Source organism: Monodon monoceros, unplaced genomic scaffold (genome assembly GCF_005190385.1).
Source record: "Monodon monoceros isolate NGI ecotype Baffin Bay Population unplaced genomic scaffold, NGI_Narwhal_1 Super_Scaffold_11, whole genome shotgun sequence".
NCBI classification, from domain to species: domain Eukaryota; kingdom Metazoa; phylum Chordata; class Mammalia; order Artiodactyla; family Monodontidae; genus Monodon; species Monodon monoceros.
The window spans coordinates 8,270,032-8,291,570 of NW_021703767.1; the positions used below are offsets into that span (position 1 = coordinate 8,270,032).

General features: G+C 38.2%; 1 protein-coding gene across 8 annotated transcripts in view; it reads right to left on the reverse strand.

The window, feature by feature from the left end:
• Positions 1 to 21,468, reverse strand: part of TTC3 (tetratricopeptide repeat domain 3) — a 140,193-nt gene extending 118,725 nt beyond the window's left edge. For 2 of the 8 annotated variants that reach the window (XR_003792285.1, XR_003792286.1), the window contains exons 1-9: positions 9,932 to 10,077; positions 9,141 to 9,183; positions 8,667 to 8,817; positions 8,109 to 8,196; positions 6,827 to 6,880; positions 5,595 to 5,715; positions 3,490 to 3,575; positions 2,333 to 2,427; positions 1,154 to 1,216 (exon numbers count right to left, since the gene is read on the reverse strand). Coding sequence is in view for 4 of the 8 variants with exons in the window: in XM_029213870.1 (XP_029069703.1) it covers positions 1,154 to 1,216; positions 2,333 to 2,427; positions 3,490 to 3,575; positions 5,595 to 5,715; positions 6,827 to 6,880; positions 8,109 to 8,196; positions 8,667 to 8,817; positions 9,141 to 9,183; positions 9,932 to 10,114 (884 nt within the window). In the remaining 4 variants the exon portion in view is untranslated. Of the gene's footprint in view, positions 1 to 1,153; positions 1,217 to 2,332; positions 2,428 to 3,489; positions 3,576 to 5,594; positions 5,716 to 6,826; positions 6,881 to 8,108; positions 8,197 to 8,666; positions 8,818 to 9,140; positions 9,184 to 9,931; positions 10,115 to 12,696; positions 14,203 to 21,395 lie in introns of those variants that run through there. The other 6 variants (XM_029213875.1, XM_029213874.1, XM_029213872.1 and 3 more) reach the window with 5 other exon arrangements.
• Positions 21,469 to 21,539: the final 71 nt, after the last annotated feature.

Consider the following 21,539-nt stretch of genomic DNA (forward strand, 5'->3'; position numbering starts at 1 on the left):
AAACTGCACTCTCAGGGAGTTTTTTCCTTTGAACAGGAATGTTGCTGAGGTTCTTCTCTACTCCACCACTCAGTTCATATTAGCCATATAAGAAACTTCTTCCAGAACTAAACACCAGAAAAACAGTTTCACCTGAGCAACTGGTGTCCTTTTTCTTCATGGTCAGTGAGAATTATGTAACTTGTCGGGTATTCTCTTTTTATTTTGGGCAACAGAAAGGTCAGATGCAAATATGAATTATAACCAATCACTAAGCAGGACCTTATGCCTATGCAGCTTTATTCTAAGGATCCCAGGCTCTAACTTGGTTTTTTAGTTTGTTTTGTTTGTTTTTAATATTTTTCTACTGAGTGGATGTATTCTTGAAGCAACCCGAAACCCTTCTTACAATAAGGTAGGACACAGTTAAATGGAACTGTCATCTACACTGCTCAACATTAATGCTTAATATTTAAGTCCTAAAAATTTTAAACTGAGACAATAAAATCATGGTACAGTATCAACAATCTTTCTCAACTAATAAATAAAAGCTTAGTTGAACATGAGGAACTAAGAATTAATTATGATTTCACTCCCAGAGTTAAACCATTAAATTTCTTTTCCTTCACTTATGAAGGATATTTACTTAATTTTTTCATAACAAGACAGAGGAAACAAATACAGCAAAAATTCTTCCAGAACTATACAGATTAGTTAATAGAGCAAAAGAAGGTAATATATTATAGGTGTTATAAACACAGACTTTGAAATCATCAGATAAGATCTGTGTTCAAATCTTGGCATCACTGCATCATAGCTTGAAAAAAAATGGGGCAGGGTAGAACCAAATTCACAATTACTAATTACTAATGGTATGAGTTTGCCCAAATGTAAAATGTGGAGAATAATTATCTATTAAATGTGTTGTGAGAATTAAATAACCTATACGAAGTGCTTAAAATAATGCATAGCATGTTATCCACTCAATCAGAATAGCTGTTTCTGTCATTGTTGTTTTTATATATAAAGCCTAAAGAGCTCTCTTCTAAGCACTTAACTATTTCTGCCGAAGAACTACTGAAGAATTTTCTTGCGAAACTGCAAAACAGAAATACTTCTCAAAGATCGGTATTTAGCCTAACAATTCAGTGATTAGGCACTCTAACCAACTTACCTAAATTGTCCAGTGCGAAGAAAACAAAGAGCTCGGTTACCATAAAGAAGGTGATTTTCAGGTCTTTAAAAGAAAGAATGTTTCATCAGTAAAGAACGTTACATGCAAAACAAACATAACACAGAAATCATAAGGCATGAAATAATTTTCAAAAACTTTACATCTGTGTGGCAGAGCACAAAGAATATAGTTGTTGTTCCTTCACTTCCAGAGTAACTTGTTCAAACCAACTTAAACTTCCCTGTATTCAAAATGAAGATTAAAAAGTTCTACTTTTTCTGCCTAGCTCATAGGGCTGCTGCAAGGATCAAATGAGACATATTAAAAAACTAGCAAACTACAAGTATGCTGTAACTGTACAGAACAGAATACTTATGTAAGTCAGAACTGTACCACCTTCACAAAGAACTCAAATAAAGGAAGCCTGTAAATTACAACAGTAATTTAAATAGCTTCATTTCAAGTTTTGTCCTTTTTGGTTTTATCTTACTGTTCCTCTACCTCTTCCTAGAAGAACAGAGCAGCAGGCTTTCAGATGTGGTGTGCTACCTGGATTCACTCATTCCCTGTGGAGATGGGTAAGACAGGAAAGAGAGTAGCTGTCTACAGCGCACCCTCCTAAGGCTGCTACAGTATTAGGTGGGCCAGCTAAGATGTCAGTAAGAGCCAGGTGAGGCACACTTGCAGGAATGCTACAAAATTCTAGCAGCTGAGCAAACAGAAGATGAGGTAGAGAGAACACATGCATTCTCTCAACAATTCCAACTATTACCCTTTAAAACTTCCCTCATAGAAAGCACAAATCCCTGAATGGGTGACATCTTAAGTACTAGTAACTAACCCTTTGTTACCAGTTAATAATTTGGAAGGAATTAGTGGAAGGGAAAACAAGAGCAAGAAAGAACAGATGACTCTGTACTGGAAAGCTTGGGAACAAAGTGGGGCAGGGTAGAAGCAAATTCCCAATTTTGTCTGATTCACTTGAGTTATACAACTTGATTAGTAAGTTCATCTACTCAGGTCATCTCATGCTTCTAATACCTATGGGTGAGAAAATATATTCTGCATAGCAAACTGATGATATTCTCCAATTCCTCATCTTGTGTTTCTTTCTAATGACTAGCATTCTAACTTGATCTGCCACATAAAAAGGGTCTCATTGTTCTATTTTGCTCTTACCTACATTCAATGGCTCTGGTGTAATAGATAATAGCTATATCAAATCTTTCTTTGGAAAACTCTTCATTTCCTTTCATTTTCATTAGTTCTCCTTGCTGAGAAATCAAGGTAAAAGAAGACCCATCAATTAAATGCAAAGAGAATCAGTAACCCCAATATTTAAGAAAAATGGTTCTGGGTTTCTATCTCAGGTATCAGAAATAACCTGGGGGATTACTTAGGTAGAAAATGAGAATTCAATACCCAACATTTTAGAATATACATTTAAAGAAACATGTCTGTCTCTAATGACTCAACGCTAACTTTGATAAAGGGATATTAAAAAGTAAACAAAGCCATCACATTATGAATAACACTAACAATTTACCCCTTGTGTACCGTGTTTGGCAGGCCCACTTTTAAACAGACCTTGACATGCCTGCATATGCAGAAAAGAAATAAGATCCAAGTAGAATTTTAATGTTAGGTTAGAAAATGTGATGTTATTCAACAAACCTGAGTGCTTAAAAAATAATATATAAATCAATAACATATAGGCACTGTTGATTAGACTAACTGCCCCCCCCAAAAAATGATGTGAACTACAGCAAGGATGAAATAAAAACAAAAAAAAACAACCAACAACAAAAAATGAAATCAAAGATGCTACAGATATAACTAAAACTTTTCAACTCAAGCCTTCAAATTTTCAAAATAAACAAATTATTATTTACTGGATTATATCAATGGCTTTAGCTAGAGAATTAAGTAGAATATTAAATATTTTCCTAAATCCCTTTTTAAAAATTTAGTTAAAATCATATTTCCTATGAGTGAATTGTATGGCATGTGAATTACATGCAAATAAAGCTGGTGGCAAAGAAAAATCATATTCCCTCAACTAATTAAAAGCCTTTTAATTTAAAAAAAATCAAATTTCGATTTTCAATTAACTCTTAAAATCTATAACATTAGAAAATTCTGATCAAGATGGCTTCCTCTTCCAAAAAAAATATTCCAATCAAAATTTATTAAAAATTTCCCTCAAACGTGTTATCAAATTTTATAGTAGTTCCTTGTGTACTGACAGCAGTTTTACTGAACTTTCCTCTAAGTGTTAATAAAAGTTCTAACAAGCAAATCTTAAAATATACTTACAAGTAAATATTTATTCTCACCTCTAGACACTCCGCACAACTTTGAGTTTTAAATTCTTCAAGCAAATTGCAGTTTTCTGTTACAACTTTAGTAATGTGATACTTGTCTAAATTTTATTTTTAGGAGAGAGTGAGAGAACATTTGTTTAAAAAAAACAAATTGCTATTGTTAATGTTCTAATTCTTAGGCTACGTAGGTTGAGTCTGTAAAGTTCAAGATATACTTTCTAAATAATGTTTCTTATAATCTTTTACATGTATCAACAATATATTTTTAATAAACAGCTGATAAAATGTTTCAGAAAACATTAGATTCACTGTGTGCTAAGAATCTAATATGTTTTATTTCTAGCATTTAAAAATCTTGTTTATTACTACTCTAGTTCTAATTGTAGTTAACAGTGCTCTGTCATAACACATTCCAAATAGGCCTCATAATTACTCAAGTCAATTCAACAAACATTATTGAGCTATGGTGTACCTGGCACGAAGTTTAACTAAAATTTCTGAAAACAAAAATCTGAGAAACTACTTTCTAAAATGTGTTTAATATAAAAAAAATGAAGAATTTAAAATGTCTTAATTCAACATTTTGACTCTCATGAATGTTAAAATTTGACATTTTTTGAAACATTATTCTCATAAAAATGTAATAAACTAATTAAAATGCAGTAGGTAATAACCAAAATTTGTTAAAAATTTATCAGACATCATTTTCTGCATTTTAAGCTGTTCTATAAAAAAGATTTTAAGTGGTAAATAATAATTTTATTGCAACAAAACTATAGTTACGCTTCTAGCCAAACATATTCACTTCCAAGGCAAAAGCAGTACCTAAAATTTAAGACTGAAGAAAGAATTTTGGAAGGTGACCAAATAAAGTAAACTAATACTAAAGGGACAGATTAAGATTATAGAACAAAAACCCGAACTTTGAGATCAGAGAGACCTGACTTCTCATCTAGGTTCTACTACTTAATAGACTAAAGAAATATCACTTAACCTTTCAAAGTTTGCTCATTTCTAAAATAGGATCACAGCATCTACCAGGCAGAACTATTATAAAAAGAGACAAAGAGTTAGAAACGAGCCCAAATGGGTGTCCAGTACATGATACTGGTCCTTTACTTCCACCATAAAATCTAGGCTATAATTAAAGGCTTCCAAAACAACGAAGAGAACAACCTCTGTCAACGTAATACAGCCCACCGTCCAATAAACATCAGGAAAACCTGTCTTGGGGCTTTCCTGGTGGCACAGGGCTTAAGAATCCACCTGCCAATGCACGGGACACAGGTTCGAGCCCTGGTCCAAGAAGATCCCACATGCTACGGAGCAACTAAGCCCATGCGCCACAACTACTGAGCCCATGTGCCACAACTACGGAAGCCCGCACGCCGAGAGCCCATGCTCTGCAACAAGAGAAGCCACCATAATGAGAAGCCTGCACACCACAACAAAGAGTAGCCCCTCTCCCCACAACTAACCAACGCAGCCAAAAATAAGTAAATAAATTTATTTAAAAAAAAAAAAGAAAAACCTGTCTTCATATTTAAGATTAATTTCTCTCTAACACTCAGGTCAAGAGTATAAAATGTGCCCTCTACTCAAAATGGCAAATGGAAACGGCAAATTATCAGTCATTATCAACTAAAGAGTCAAATACCTCCTGTTTCAAGATCCCTATAAAAACACTACTAACACTCAAATATTTTAGAGAAAAATATTTCACAAGGTAAAAAATATATAACGCAGCTTCATCATATATAAGAATAACAAATTCATCAGAGAAATGAAAATTATAATCTTAGCTCAGTTACTTCTCTTATGAATGAGAATACATAAGCCCCAATGTGGTCCCTTTGGGTATTATATATTAATAATATATGGCATACATTTGCTAGGATGTTTAAAAGGTATTAACATCACAGATATCACCAAGACAGGAAATACAGAATAAAATTAACTACAGGGTTAAAGTTCTCTTATTCAGGCTTTTACTCATAAGAGAAAAACGTTTTTTAAAATCCTAAGATAAACAAGAAATCACAGCTACACATTCTATTTTCCAAAATAATACCTTTATAAAACTGAGTCAAGTAACAACTTAAAGCATTTATACTTACATTCAGTAAAGAAAATACTTAACATAGGCCAACAATTGTCAACTGCTCCTAACCTAGGTAAAATTGTTACATCGCCTGTGTATTTCACCCAATTCAAAGCTTCTTCCATTGCCAAGATTTTCTGTTTCAAAAAGAGGGATGAAAAATGTGATTTGTGTATTAATTATAAGTTTACATGTGGCATTATAAATTTATCTTATATAGTATTTCAGACTCTTATTACAAAACTTGTACAACCTCATGTTTTCATTACTCTAGCATGCAACCTAGAATAGCTAGACCCCAACACACAAGTTAACAGAGACCACAGACTCACATATGTTACATCTTCAGGTAACCTCAGGCCACCCTCAGAGCCCAGGATGCTGCTGCAATGATTAAAGACCTGGAAGTTGAGGTCTACAACCTGGCCAGAGGCTGCCCTAGGTAGCAGGAGAGTACAGTAACACAAGGTGAATAGGGGTCTCAGATTTCATCTAAACTGGGACTTCATCCTGACCTTAAGATTAACGGTATCTATTAAGGTTCACAAAAGGGACTATGTACTTAAATGGTCTGTGGCAAAGAGAAGAATAAGCATATAGGCAACAAGAGGAGGGCATGGTTGGTCAAACGAGCACTCAGTGCAATGACCTTCATGAAGGGTCGAGAGTTCACAGAAGTATAATTCATACTTCTTGTGTCGGAAAAGATTTCAGAAATTAAATAATGAAGTCATCAACGCTGGTGTCGGGTTTAAGGGAAACATGTACATGTTTATGTCACCAGTAGCATTAAAAATTGGTTTATTGGGAATTTCCTGGCAGTCCAGTGGTTAGGACTCTGTGCTCTTACTGCTGAGGGCCCGGGTTCAATCCCTGGTCGGGGAGCTAAGATCCTACAATGTATCTGGAGATCACCTAGTAATTGTGTATCAAAAAATGTTCATACCAGGGGCCTAATAACTTCATTTGGGAGAGAACATATACCAGGTAAATAATCTAAAAGAGAAAAAACAATCAACTTGTAAAAGAGGCTCAAAATTACACTACATATATGGGGGAAAAAATGATAATAATGCAAACCCCCCAAACAAGGAGATTGCTTAGGCAAAATATAGAAATCAGTACTACTAAATGCTACCTATAAAATGTTGACTCGGTGGGCCTAGTATTGATACAGGGGGCAATGAGAAGTGAGAAAACTGCCACGTACTCAAAGTGGTTGTATCGTATTCCCATGTTAACACTTACATTTTCTATTTTATAACCAATTCTCAATAAGCCTCCAATAAAGAATGAATCATTCTGCAAAACAGAAAAGACAAAACTTTTTTTCCTTATTCGGCCAATCATACTTTAATTTTCTAATGGAAAAAAAAATTCTACATTTTAGGAATACTACTCTATGTACATAGTAGTCCACTTTCTACAGCACTTTCATGCCCAATTTACCTCTTAAGGACCCTAAAACAAGTCAGAAATAGTCTTACACAGGGTTCTAATAATAAAATGATTTAGTTTAACTTTTAGATGTACAGATTTTAAACTTTCAGATGTATGGTTCATTACACCTAAATTTTTTTATAAAATTACATTGGCTGAGCTTCCCTGGTGGCGCAGTGGTTGGGAGGCCACCTGCCAATGCGGGGGACACAGGTTCAAACCCTGGTCAGGGAGGATCCCACATGCCGCGGAGCTGCTGAGCCTGTGCACCACAAATGCTGAGTCTGCGCTCTGGAGCCCGCGAGCCATAACTGCTGAAGCCCGTGCGCCACAACCACTGAGCCCGTGCTCCGCAACAAGAGAAGCCACTGCAATGAGAAGCCCCGCGCACCCCAACGAAGAGTAGCCCCCGCTCTCCACAACCAGAGAAAGCCCGCGCACAGCAACGAAGACCCAACGCAGCCAAAAATAAATAAATAAAATAAATAAAATTTTTAAAAAATTACACTGGCTGATATAAGTTGCTGCAAAGGATTAATCTGCAGGAAATAAATATCAGAATGCCCTTTCTAAATTTACGTTTGCAATCAGAATTACCAAGAAAAACACTTGGCTCCATAACCAAGTGAAATGAGAAAAATTATTAAACGGCTTTCAAGGGAAAAAAAACCCTCAGTGTAGTACAGGGATACCTCCTCAAACCTGACATGATAAAGTTTACCCCAAAGAAAAAATATTTGCTGTGGTGGTGCTAACAGTGGCATGATTTTACGTTACAAGATAGGACCCATAACTTTCCGAATCTGCGGCAAAGGCTTCTGTGAACCAGGTGCACACTTCCATTTGTGACAAATTCTAATGTCTATTTGTTAACGGCAAGGAGCAGGCCTGGTTCTCATCATGTCATGTCAGAACCACGAAAACAGCCATCTACCTGATCTCTCAAATACACAGCACAAACTCATGGACAGCAGAATAAGCTCAGGTTAACCATTACCCATCAGTCACTATAAATTAGTAACATGGGCCTAATACCATATAAATATCTATATTCTTGAAATGCGGGAGGGGAACACATTCTATCACTTACCGCAGCTTTCTTTGCCAAATCCACAATATCTTCCATCAACTCAAGATGTTGTAATTTCTTCAAACTTATCTCAGAAGCATGAGAATTGCTTAAAGACAAATTTATTTTTTAAAAGATTAGGGTCTCATATATAAAATTCATTGAATCTTACACTTAACTATATGTTATACCTCAATTTAAACTATTTGAATAAAATTAAGTTCTCTTACTTCACTCTAGGTAATAATAAGTTGTTTATTAGGTAGACAAAATACTACACTTTTTTCTTTCTTCTGTATTATAATACTGGTATTTATAAACAAGCGTATTAATTTTTCCTTATTCAGCTTCAAATCTACCATCTAACGCTCTTCAGAGTTTCATTCATTATAATGTTACCATGATTATTCATTTATATCCAAATCCCAAGTATTAACTTTTCCACTCTATTAAACAAAAGTAGAGTTGAACAGTATACAAGAATGAGACATAAGCCTTCCATTGCACTTGGCATTCCTCAGTACTGGGCAACACACTCACCACTGTTCACACAAAATGGGTTAACAAGCAGTAACTTACTTCGCCTCCACACAGGGATGCAACCGTGATATTACAGAACTGTGTTGACGTTGAAACAGAAGTGGCCAGAAGACGTGTATTTTAATGGCATCACAGTAATCTTGCAGGATAGAAATAGGTTTACTACACCACATAGTGCAGATATCAAACTCTTAATTAAAAAGAAAAAGTTTTAAATTAATATTTTGTGCCTCATTTTGGAATGAATCAACACTGTCAAGGGAAAAGGCAAAAATGGATATGGAAAGATAAGAAATGAATGGATGAAATATTTTAACCTGTCAGATGTTAAGAATATCTAAGTGTTAGCTAAAACTCCATTTTAACAAGGAAAGGTTTTTTAATTTCTAGCTAAAAAGGATAATAAAGAACAAACTTTGTAAAGATGTATAAGTCTGTTATGTTGATGTGAATGCATGAACCTCCCTTGATAGCTGTTTCAACAAATTAAAATTAAAATACCAAAGTACTCACCTAAGTTTCCCTCACTTTGGGTATAATCTTTATACTGTCTACCCTGAAAAAGAAAAAAATTCTTTTGACTTGTATCTGGTAAATGCAAAAGTAACAGTTCTTGATTTTTAATGTAAGGGTTATCAATACTAAACTAAAAACTTAAAGTACGTTTACTTTTCCACTTTGAATACAACATCTTCAACCAATGAGTCTTTTGGCCTTTTTCAGTGTTTCCCCAAGTCTGTTTCTATGGCTCTCCCTGACAGCCTTTAGTCTCATCTCCAGTCAGAAAACAAGCTTTCACCAGCACTGCACATTCTCCTTGTTGAGGCACTGCTTACTTCTCCGTCTGAAATGACCTCTTCAAAAGCCATACATATCTCCCTATCAAATCTTGTGTAGCACAAAAATATCTTTACTCAGACAGCTCTATACCACAAAACCTTCAAAAAGTAAATCGTAAAGGTTCTCATAAGAAGGAAAAAAAAATGTATAACTATGTATGGTGATGGACGTTAACTAAACTTACTGTGCTGATCTCATGATATATACATATATTGAATCCTTATGTTGTACATCTGAAACTAATGTCATATGTCGATTATACCTCAATTTTTAAAAAAAATAAACCTTTAAGAATACATAATGTTAAAAACAAAAAGTTAAGGGGACTTCCCTGGCGGTCCAGTAGTTAAGACTGCACTTCCACTGCAGAGGGCACGGGTGTGATCCCCTGGTCAGAAAACTAAGATCCCGCATGCCACGCGGTGTTTAAAAAAAAAAAAAAAAAAGTTAAGAAATCTACTTACCACCCCGTCACAGTAAAGTTGAGTCACACGAACATAGTCATTGGACATAAATTCGGAGGCAAAGACACAATCATCCACATAAGGGCACTCTTCTAACAAGGCATAATCTGCTACGGTGAAATTTCCCAGGGCAAAATCGTCCATGGTGCACCCTCCTAAGGACACAACAAAACCCAAATCCATAATCAAATCATTTGAGATGATATGAGAAGCAGTTTTCCTAGCTTCTATAGCATATCTGAAAAATACCTGGAACTTACGCCCCAAGGAAATAACTCCAATGAGAACACTGAGCTCTGGAAGATTCTCAACCTCATTTGCTAGTCTTTCCCCTTGACTCTCCTCGAGTATCAGTTTAATCTATTTCTTCCTTTTGTCAGGTTCAAAGAATCACCATCTCTACCCTGAATTTAACTGTTTACATGTCTCCTTTAGATGGAAGATAAGTAAGGGCATCTTATTCATCTTTGTATGTGCCTAGATGAATGAACAAAAGACATCCTTCCACTGCTGCCCTTTTACCCCAACTGCTTTTACTGCCTCTGTGAAATATGCTGTTTCATCATACAGAAACTCTGCCACATTCTCAACCTCCTGGCTGGAACTAAACCCTGACTGCACTGATAAAACGGTTTCCTCTCAGCTGTTCATATTCTCCTATCCATGCCTCAGTGTGTGTGTCTGTCTCGGGCAAAGGGGCAGAGCTGAAGTGGTACAGGGAGAGTACGTAGCCTCCTAACCCCTCACAGCCGCATCCAGACCTGCCATCCTCCCAGCAATCGCTGCTCCTAACGCTCTCACAACAGCTACAGCAGCACGGCAACGCCCCTTACATTATCAGTGACCATGCTCTTAAAACAAGTACTTCAGTGGGGGGACGGGGAATTAGGGCTAGAGTTTCAGACTAAAGTGTAGTCCCCTGAAGAAAGTTCAATAACAAAAATGTATAGCTATCAGTGAATAGCTACAAAACCTAAATATCACTGGAAAATGCAGCATTTTATTACTTGTAACTCTTGCCCAAGTAGTGGCTTTCTTTTCCTATCATCACCAGCACCACCATTAACACCATTTTTTATACCTGTTCACTTCATCACTATTATCCCACTACCGTTATGACAAACCAAGTTTCTTCTTTCCCAAGCAAGACCACCATGAGTCCTTGGAAAACACATCTGTTTCTTTAAGTAATCCTTCCTCTTATGCCCAATTTGCTGTACAACAACCTCACAATATCAGAAGTGAAGACCAATGACCACCTTCCTAGCAAACTGCCGGTACCATTTGTCCTATGTTGTACCAGGCGTTTTACACGTACCATCTCACTGATCCTCACAGCAATTCTTTGCAGGCCCAATTATTATCACAGTCACTGTACAGATGGAAAACATGCGTAGCAAAACTAAGTAATCTGCTCAAGGTCACCAAGCTAGGCAGGATTCAAACCTAGGTCTTCTGATTCCACAGTTTCCTCTCAAACACTGTATTTCACTAGATCTACGTTTCGTTGTCACTGCCGTCTAGCTGCCTCCTGGCTGTTGTCATGTTTAAGAACAAAGGCACCTAGTTCACAGTGTTCGCCTCTTTCCTCCAATCATCATTCCAGCCACACCAACGTCCATGTGGACAACCCTTCAGGACTCTAGCCTTGCAGTGCAACCGCCTTCTCAACTAAAATGAAGTCTGCGGCCCACCTCACCTAGGCTCTTCCTTCACAAGGCCACACCTTGGGCCACTGCCCAGGTCTAAACCAGTTTTTAAATCTTTAACTCTGATTAGCTCCTCTCCAACCACACCCAGGAATCATTACGACTTACGTCTCCCCTATCTCCTACCACATTCTTCAACCTCATCAAGAATTCTTCCTTTTCTGCCATTCAAATCCTCCATTCTCGTTTATTTTCACTTTCCTAATATTGGGTTTCCACTTCCACCATTTAAGGGAAGCTGCTTCAATAAAGCCGTTGGCAACCTTTTCCAGTAGACTGGATATCTACAATGTCTGGAACCTGACCTGTCCTGGATGAACAATACTTCCAGAGTTTAGAGAATTTAACTACAAAAGTAAACAATGACTGGAAAAAACATGAAGACATTTTAGCACCCAAAGTATGGCACATAATATGGGACATATGCTATTCTGGGAAATACATACACTTTTAAACTCATTTGTCTTGCAAATGTTTTTTGTATATAAATACAGAAAGAGCCAAGAACGGTCTGTCACAGCCCACACATCACCATCGTGGCATCAGTTACAAAACAATTAACATGCTCATACCTGGCAGACTGAGCCACTGTGACACCATGCTGGTCAGTCACAGCCTGGCATATCTCACTGATACCACGCCCTACACCAACTGCACCGTAATTACGACATTGGTGTAATTTTTATTTTCTGTTTTGTTTTAACCAGAGAGGCGATGAGGCATAGTGGTTAAGAGCATAGACTCTGGAACCAGACTGCCTGGGCTTGAATCCTGGCTCTATTTCCTGAGTGTGTGATCTTGGACAAGTTACTTAACCTCTGTAGGCTTCAGTTTCCTCACTTAATCAAATGAGGACAGCAATCCTACCTATCTGATTAAACCATTAACACATTTAAAGTGCTTTTAATAGCACACAGTGTATAGGAAACGCTACAAATATCAGCTATCATTAACATATTAGATGAATGTTTTTTTAATCCGCTATTTGGATGCCTCTAACTAAATGGTCTCCCTTAATTGCTAATTCCCAAGAGCACTTTTCAGCTTACGACTTACTTGACGCTGTTGACCACTTCCTCCTCCTCAGAACTCTTCATTTGGACTCCAAAGACCATCTTCTCCTGGTTCTCCTCCTATTCTTCTGGCTGCTCTTCCTCAGTCTCCATGGCTCTTCTTCTCCATTCCCCGCCACCCAAATGTCAACTCTCTTTTCTTCTCACGCTTACTCTCTCCTTGGGTGACCTCATCCACCATACCCATGCCTTAAAACAGCACTTTCTGAACTTCCATCATTTGCATAGCTTCACCACAATTTTTGCCATTTCCACAGATCCCATGTATTTTATTTACTTAATATTCTCTTCTTTTGGGGCTCACTTGGTCTAAGTGATAATATCCATGATATTACAGGTTTGAAATACAGCTTACGTTTTTCAGACACATTAAATTCCTATTTTTTTTATCTGTGTACTACTTTAAATTACCTCATACTCACTGTAGCAAACCACAGCTGACATGTCCAAATGCTGAAGACTCTCAAATCTCTCCAGGCTGGGTTGCATCTCATAACTTCTAGACCCTCCCTATCGACTGCTACTGGGTCTTAACCAAGATGTCCCGCAAGCCTCTCAGATTCAGTAAGTTAAAAAACAAACTTATCTTTTTCCTCAAGAACAAATGAAACCAAGTTCTTTCCTCTTTCTGTATGTTACCAGTTAATTGCTCTACATGCCACCTGGTTACCCAAACCAGAAATCTGGAGGTCAGTCTACACTCCCCCAGTCTCCTTCAACATTCCTAACCAACCTGACCATGAAGTCCTGTCCTTTCGACTCCTCTAAGGAATCCAAAATTAGCACACATACACCTCTTCATGCCCACTGCCAATGCCTTGGTTGCAGCTCCACCTTTTCTCCTCTGAACTACTTAAACAAGCAGTCTCCTAACTGGTGACTTGCCTTCAATCTTGGCATCCCCGAAAACCCTGATCATAACACTTCACTGCTTAAAATAATTCAGAAGCTTCTCATCGTCTTCAGGAAAAAGTCCAAACTCCTTACTATAGCACAGAAGGCCTTTTGCGATCCTGTTCCTGCATTTCTCTAGTCACTCCATGACATGCAACGTAGAAGCCAGTCATACTCAGCTGCCTGGCACTTCTAAACAAACCTTATTCTGCAACCACAATGCCTACCAATCCTTAATACTCGATTCCAGGAAGCATTTCCTGAACTTCTCACTACCACCAAGTTTATTTTTGCACCGCTTCTCTGTAAGCCCCGAGCACCCTGCTCATATCTTTTTGACAGCAATTTTTATACTGTTTGGTCATTACAGGTTTCTCTCTGTAGGTTCACTATGTCCAGAGGGCACACTGTGCCCTACTCATCTTGATTCCGTATCTCAGTGCTTCCCAAATTTTTAATTTGCATACCCCAAAGTAGAAAACTTTGCCAAACCCACTTGTCAACTATTTGTACTGTTACCTATTTAATATTTTCACCTATTTAATATTTTTATTTAGACTAACTCAAGTTTTAACTTAGATGTAAACTTGTTTTAATGGAAAGTTTGTTACCACCAAGAAATCTTAAGTTTGGTAGGACAGAATTTTTTTTCCTAACACATACTAAAATGAATATACTACAAAAATTAAATAATAATGTAAAGGACTTCTGAGCCCATCAATTATGATGAACTAATGGGGCACTCCATGACTGCAAAACAAAGTGGATGCTAGATTTTTTAAATTTTTCTGAGCTCATAGAAATAGCCAACATTTAAAACCACCCTTTCCCCCCAAAGCAACAAACCTCTAGCTAGAAACTAAACCTGACAGTCAACAATGATAAATCATAATGCCAAGAGCAATAGTGGGATCATGGGCCAGAAGCAAAGTGAGAAAACTGAAAGGCTGGTCCCACGTAAAGCTCCCAGCCAAAGCTAATACAAATCCTATCAGAAGGAAAGTACCCCCAAATCAGACTCTCAAAATTCCCACAAAGATCAATCAATCAAGAGTTCATCACTGAAAATCTCTAAGCACAGGAGGTGACAATCCACCATAAGAAAGGCAACAGAAAAAACAAGCAATAAATTTGGACCCCTGAGGACATCAAACATTGGGACTGCCAGTCTACAGAATATAGATTCAAAAAAATGAGCAAGCAACATGAGACTATAAAAAATGACTGGGTATAGCTAAAAAAGAACCGAGTGATACTTTAAGAAACTAAAAATGTAATTGTTAAAAGTAATGGAAAATATAACACATGGGTCAAACAGATGATCAGGCACAGGTGAAGAGAAAACTGACGAACAAGAACATATGCCTGATGAAATTACCCAGCAATTTAAGTTCTGGCAAAGATACAAGGAAATGAAAAATGTGAAAGATGAAAAGTGATCTGGAAACAGTCTCATACATATATATCCAGTTAAATTTCCAGAAGGAGAAAATAGGTAAAATCAGAGAGAAAGTATTTAAAGGACACAAGGCTCAGAATCTGCTAGACCTCATGAAGACAAAATTCTGAATCAGGAAACACATGTATCCTAAATAGGATAAATAAAAAGTAATAATCATCTAGACTTGGAAGTGAAGATGTAAACCAAAGACAGAAAATCCAATGCAGCCAGAAGAAAAATAATATTTTCTTCAAATTACCATAAATAAAACTGGCAGCAGACAACTTTGCATGTAGAATAATATATTTACCATATAAGCAGAAAATAAAGCATCAACCTAGAACTGTATACCCATCAAAATTATCCTCAAGAACAAGGGTAAAATAAAAATAATTTTAGATAAAAAAATGAGTTGACCACCAAGAGACCTGAACTAACTTCTAAAAGTACCAATTAAAAATCATAAATTACCTGACTGGATTAGAAGAAAAATCTAGCAATATATTCTTCATAAGAGATACCTAAAATCTAAGGACATAAGAAAAGTGACATGAAAATGAAGAAAAAGGTTATTCCAGGTAAATCACCACCAAATGAAAGGTGGGATAGACCAAACAGACCCTAAGACAAAAATCAAAATTAAGCATGGAGAGAACCACAACATAACAGAAAAGGTTCAACCCACTAGGAAAACAATGTTTAGCTTGCATGTATCTAATCAAATAGTCTCAAAATACATAAAAAGAAAAACTGTTAGAACTACAGGAAGTCTGTTAGAAGGTAACAGTGGAAGACTACATCTCTCTCATGATAGGTCAAACAACTGAAAATTAATATAGACAGTCTGAACAACACAATTTACAAGCCTGATCTAACACATACATAACAACTAGAGAATACATACTCTTCACAAGTACACACAGAATAGTTATCACAATTCCCTATGTACAAGGCCATAAAGCAAGGGCAAACAAATGTTTTTAGAAAGATAAAATATACAATACATTCTCTGACAACACAATTAAGAAATGAACGAAAAGGAAAAATGTTAATGAAGAAACATTTGGAAATTTTAAAGCACATTTTAAAGAAAACTTTAAAACACATAAGTCAGAAAAGAAATCAAAATAGGAATTTTAATAATACTTAAATTTAAAAATTAATGAAAATACCATAAATTAAACCATGTTACATAAAGCAAAAATGAACTGTGAGGAAGCGTATAGCTTTACATGCTTGTAGTAGGAAACAGGAATGACTGAAAATTAGTAAGTTAATCATGCAATTTAAGTTAGAAAAATAATAAACAATAAACTCAAAGAAGGAAAAGGAAGGAAATCATAAAGGAGACAAAAATCAATGAACTAAAAAACAAAAATATAATAGAACAAAGGAGGCCAAAGATTCATCCTCTGGCAAGATTAATAAAATAGACAAACTTCTGGCAAAATTTAAAGAAAAAAAGTCGCACACAAATAATATTCAAAATGAGAAAAGGGAACATAACTACAAGTAAAAGAGATTAAAGAGAATTAAGACAATACCATGAACCTGATGCCAATAAATTTTTTAAAATAAATAAATAGGGCTTCCCTGGTGGCACAGTGGTTGAGAGTCTGCCTGCCGATGCAGGGGACGCGGGTTCGTGCCCCAGTCTGGGAAGATCCCACATGCCATGGAGCGGCTGGGCCCGTGAGCCATGGCCGCTGAGCCTGCGCGTCCGGAGCCTGTGCTCCGCAACGGGAGAGGCCACAGCAGTGAGAGGCCCGCGTACTGCAAAAAAATAAATAAATAAAATTTACCAAAACTGACTAAAAGAAATGGAAAACCTGAAGTCCTATTACTATTCAGTTGCTAATTATCAACAATTTACAGTCCTCTACACACAAAAAATTAGATCCAAATGGTCTCACAGATAAATGCTACCAAACTTTTTGTTGTTGTTGTTCAGCAGATCACTAGTGAACAGAGGGCCAATTCAATACACGGAGTGAGGCCAATTGTAGCCACATGGGGGCAAAAAATGAATGTGGATCATTACCTCACACCATATACAAAAATCAGTACCAGATGGATTATGAACTTAAATGTGAAAGGCGTCATTTAAAAACTTCTAAAGAGAAACACAAGAGAATGACTTTATAATCCCAGGGCAGGGAAAGTTTCCAATTGATTACATTAAAATTAAGAACTTCTGTTCAGCAACATACACCATGAAGTGCAAAAAGACAGACCATGAACTAGAAGAAATTTACAACATGTATACTCAATAAAGGATCGATGTTACCAGTTTGTTTTAAAAGACACCCCAACAGAAAAATGGGTAAAAGATATGACGAGGTATTTTTTTTGTGAACAAAAAGGACAGATGGTTCACAGACAAATGAAAAGATGCTCAAACTCATTAACAATCAAGAAATACAAATTAAAACCACAATGCACACCATTTCATACCCATCTGATTGATAAATATTAAGGAGTCTAAAAGTAATAAGTGTTGCAGAGAATATAGATCAACTATAACTCTTACACACTGCTAATCAAAGTATATAAATTGACAAAACTGCTTGCCAAAGTATAAGCTGGTACAACCACTTCAGAAAACAATTTGGTATCATTTTGTAAAGTTGAACATTCATACCCCAAAACCCAGCAATTCCACTTCTAGCAAATAGCTTACCACAGTGGTATTCCGATTTTTTTTTACTCACAAACCACAATGCTTTAAAAATTACATATTCTTCACACTTTAAAATGACATCTAAAAAATTTCAGCCCCAAGTTTAAATAATTGCAAAGGATGAATTTCTAGAGTATCACAGTGACATTTTAAAACTGACATATCATTGGTTTAAAATGTCATAATTATTACAGCATAAAGTTGATCAAAAAATAACTAGTATATATATAATGATAATTACACATAAAAGTTACATTTTATTGGAAATGCAGCTCTTGAGGAGATGGGAAGTGTCTGGATTAAAAGAGGTGTTTCCTAACACTATAGCTGCATGAATTTTAGATTAGCCTTTTGTTTTCCATGGAGAGTTTTTCAACTGGGACACTACCCTGGTAAGATTCCATATGGGTGAGCGCTATGCATTCCTAATTTAAGGCAGAAGTGCTACTGTGAGAGGGAAGGTGGGAAAGTAGAACCAGGAGGAAGTTTCTGTCACAGGCTTCGGCATTACCAGTTTTACGAAAGGGTACACATGGAATTTAATGATCACAAATTGATTCATTAATATTACCTGTGCCCAAGGACTCCTCAGAAAATCTTTATTACTTCCCCAGAGGTCATATACCCCAGTGTGAAAAGTAGAGAAATTCTTGCAACTATGTACCAGAAGATATGTACAAGAATCTTCAAAATAGCAAAACCTAGAAACAACCAAACTGTTCATCAACAGAAGAACACATACACTGTGTTATATTCACCCACAGAATATTACACAGCTGTGAAAATTAATGACATATCTATACTGAATATCAGTGACTCTTAGAAACATAACATTGAGTGAAATAAGCAAGACCCAGAAAGCTGTATCCAGTATTCCTTTTTTAAAATTCAAAAACAATAGAAACCACACAATACATTGTTGAGGGATGTACACATATCTGATAAAATTATTTTTAAAAAAACAAGGAATGACACACACAATTTAGGATAGTCACTCTGGAGGTGAGCACATTCAATATTGGTCATTTTGATTCCTGGATTGATCATTTTGATTCTTGGATTGAGTGGTGGGTTGATAGGTGTTCATTTTATTGTTTTGCTTCACAACTTGCATATATGTTACATATTTTGAAGGTATCAAATATTACATTAGAGGAAAGAAGATTTTTAAAAAACCGTTCATCATATGCAAAAAAGTATTTAATTAAATCACCTCACCTGCTATTAGAGAGGTACATCTGACATACCATGGAATTATCTTACATCAACCATTGGAACTGATACATTAGGTACAAAATAAATGTTTACTGGAATTAATCTTATGAGAACCAAATGAGATAAAGACTGAGCCAGTTAACTGTGAGAGATGAACCCATAGGCTGACACAGGGCTAGAGCAGAAGCCAAGGTGGGTGCAAGCAAATTTAGCTGCAAGCTAAAGTTATAAGGAAGCTGGTCAGTAAAGAGAAGGCAAAAATGTAAAAGTCTGGTAACATACAGTGTTAGCAAGGGTGTGACAAATGGGTGTCCTCACTCAATACCAGTGAGAGTGAAAATTAGTGCAACCACTTTGAGAGCTTCTGTGATATTTAGTTACGTTGAAGATGCACATTTCCTAGTATAGAGCAAATCCACTACTAGGTGTATTTTCTCGAGAAACTTCCAAACGTGTGCACAAAGCAGACAAGTACAAAGATGTTTATTGCAGGATTGTTTTTTTAGAGTCAAAAACCAGAAACAAAGCCCATCAACAGGAAAACGGATAAGTAAATTATGGTATATTCATACAATGGAATTCTATACCAGCAATTAAAATGAATGAACCAAACACAATTATCCAATTTATTCATATGTAAGTCTGAAAATGTGATGCTGATCGAAAAAAGCAAGTTGCAAAAAGACACATTGTTTAATACCATTAAAGTTTAAAACACACAACACTATATATTGTTTATGGATCCACCGTGATCAAAGTATAAAATATGCAAGGGAATGATATACACAAACCTAAACACGGTGACAACCTCTACGGAAGGAGGGGCAGGAACTGAGAGCACCTCCATATTTTGCAATTTTAGTTCTTTTAAATTAAAAAGAGGATCTGAAGTAAATTCGGCAAAATAATTACATCTGTAAATCTTAATCATGGATTGGTTAGATACCCCTCTGTATTTTATGTGTGAAATCTTCCAGAAATTAAAAAAAAGAAAAAACCGGAAAATTAGGCAAGAGTAAGAAAATTGAGCAAATGAACAACGAGAAACAGACACCGAAACGCAGCCCTTGAGCGCAGAGCACGAACCTTTGAGCAAGAGGAGTAGCTGGGTCTCTAATGGGTAATGGGTCTCTAATAGGATAAAAGGCAAATTTCCTACAATACAGAATGTCCTAGCTAGAGCTGTAATTATGAGGAAACTGCTCCCAAGGCGGGAGTAAAACCTGTAAGATGTCTACCTTGTTTCCCTCGCCATGACGCCAGGCAGAATCAAGAGAGTTAATTTACGTGAACGCCATAAACCACTATATGAACCGTTAAGTATTATCAAGAACGCCCAGGATAAGCTAAAAGGTATTTGCCCAGGTGTCGTGTACATATTATTTTGGAAGGAGTCTGCAATCGAAGGTCTTTGGGCGTGTAGAGCGCCTCTGAAAATAGTACGCCACACTGGTATCAACCAACATTCACCTTGCCTTGACTCCATTTTTGGCCCTTGGCCCCCTTATTCCGTCCCCAAAACAGGCTGGCTCGACCGGCCACACCTGACATCGTAAATATTACGGCGCAGCTGGCCAGACCCGCTGCTGTCCCCCCTTCCCATTAGCGCTGGGGGAGGAAGGATGCTCCGAAGAGGCGCAGGGGACGGGGTAGCACTGAACTGATTTCTCCCTCCCCGTCCCCTCCCCGCGCTCGGCAGCCATTCTCACGAAAACAGGTGGCGCAGGTGTAGGGAACACAAGACAGAGGAGGGGCGTGCAAGAACGTTCACGAACACTCGCGAACGACGACCTGATCACGCACTCGACAGGACCCAGGCGCAACGCACGCGCGGGGACACGCGAGGACGCACCGCCGGGCGGACGATGCTGCAGGCGGGAGTCTCGACTACAGGAGGCGCGGCCACGCGCGCGGAGAACGCGCACCCCCGGAGAGAGGCAGTGACACAAACGGGGGCTCCCACACCGCCGGGGTGCCCACGCCGTCGCCGGGAAGAACCAGCGCGGACACAAAGGAGCCGGGAGGGGACACACGGGGCCGTGCCCACCCGCGCTCAGGCCGGCGGACCCTCCGCCTAGCGAAGGTGTCACCCGCGCACCGACTGGGGCGAGGGTGCGCGTGCGGCCGGGGGATGCGCACACAAAGGGGCTTCTCCCACCTTCGCACAGAAGCCCGGAGGGGGCCACACTTAAAGAAGGAGGACACCAGACAAAGGAAACACACCCACTGAGGCCGACAAAAGCGACCACACACTCCCGCTCTGCACCGGCACCCAACCCGCGCACACACACCGCGGGCGCCACGGCCAACGACGCGGGGCGACGCGCACACACCCACACTCACCACACACCCACGGAGGGGGTGTGGAGGGCCCCTCTCCCCGGGCATCTCGGCTGCAGCGCGACAAGGTGACACATCCGGAAGCCCTGCCGCGCGCCAGGTGTGCACTCACCGGGGCCCGCAGCCCGCGAGCCTTGGACGCGGGCCGCCGCCGCCGCCGCCGCCGCCGCCGCCGCCTCAGGCCCTCCACGTCAGCCAGCGGGCGGGCAGGAGCGGCCGGCGGCGCAGCAGACGCGTCACGTGAGCCGCAATGCAC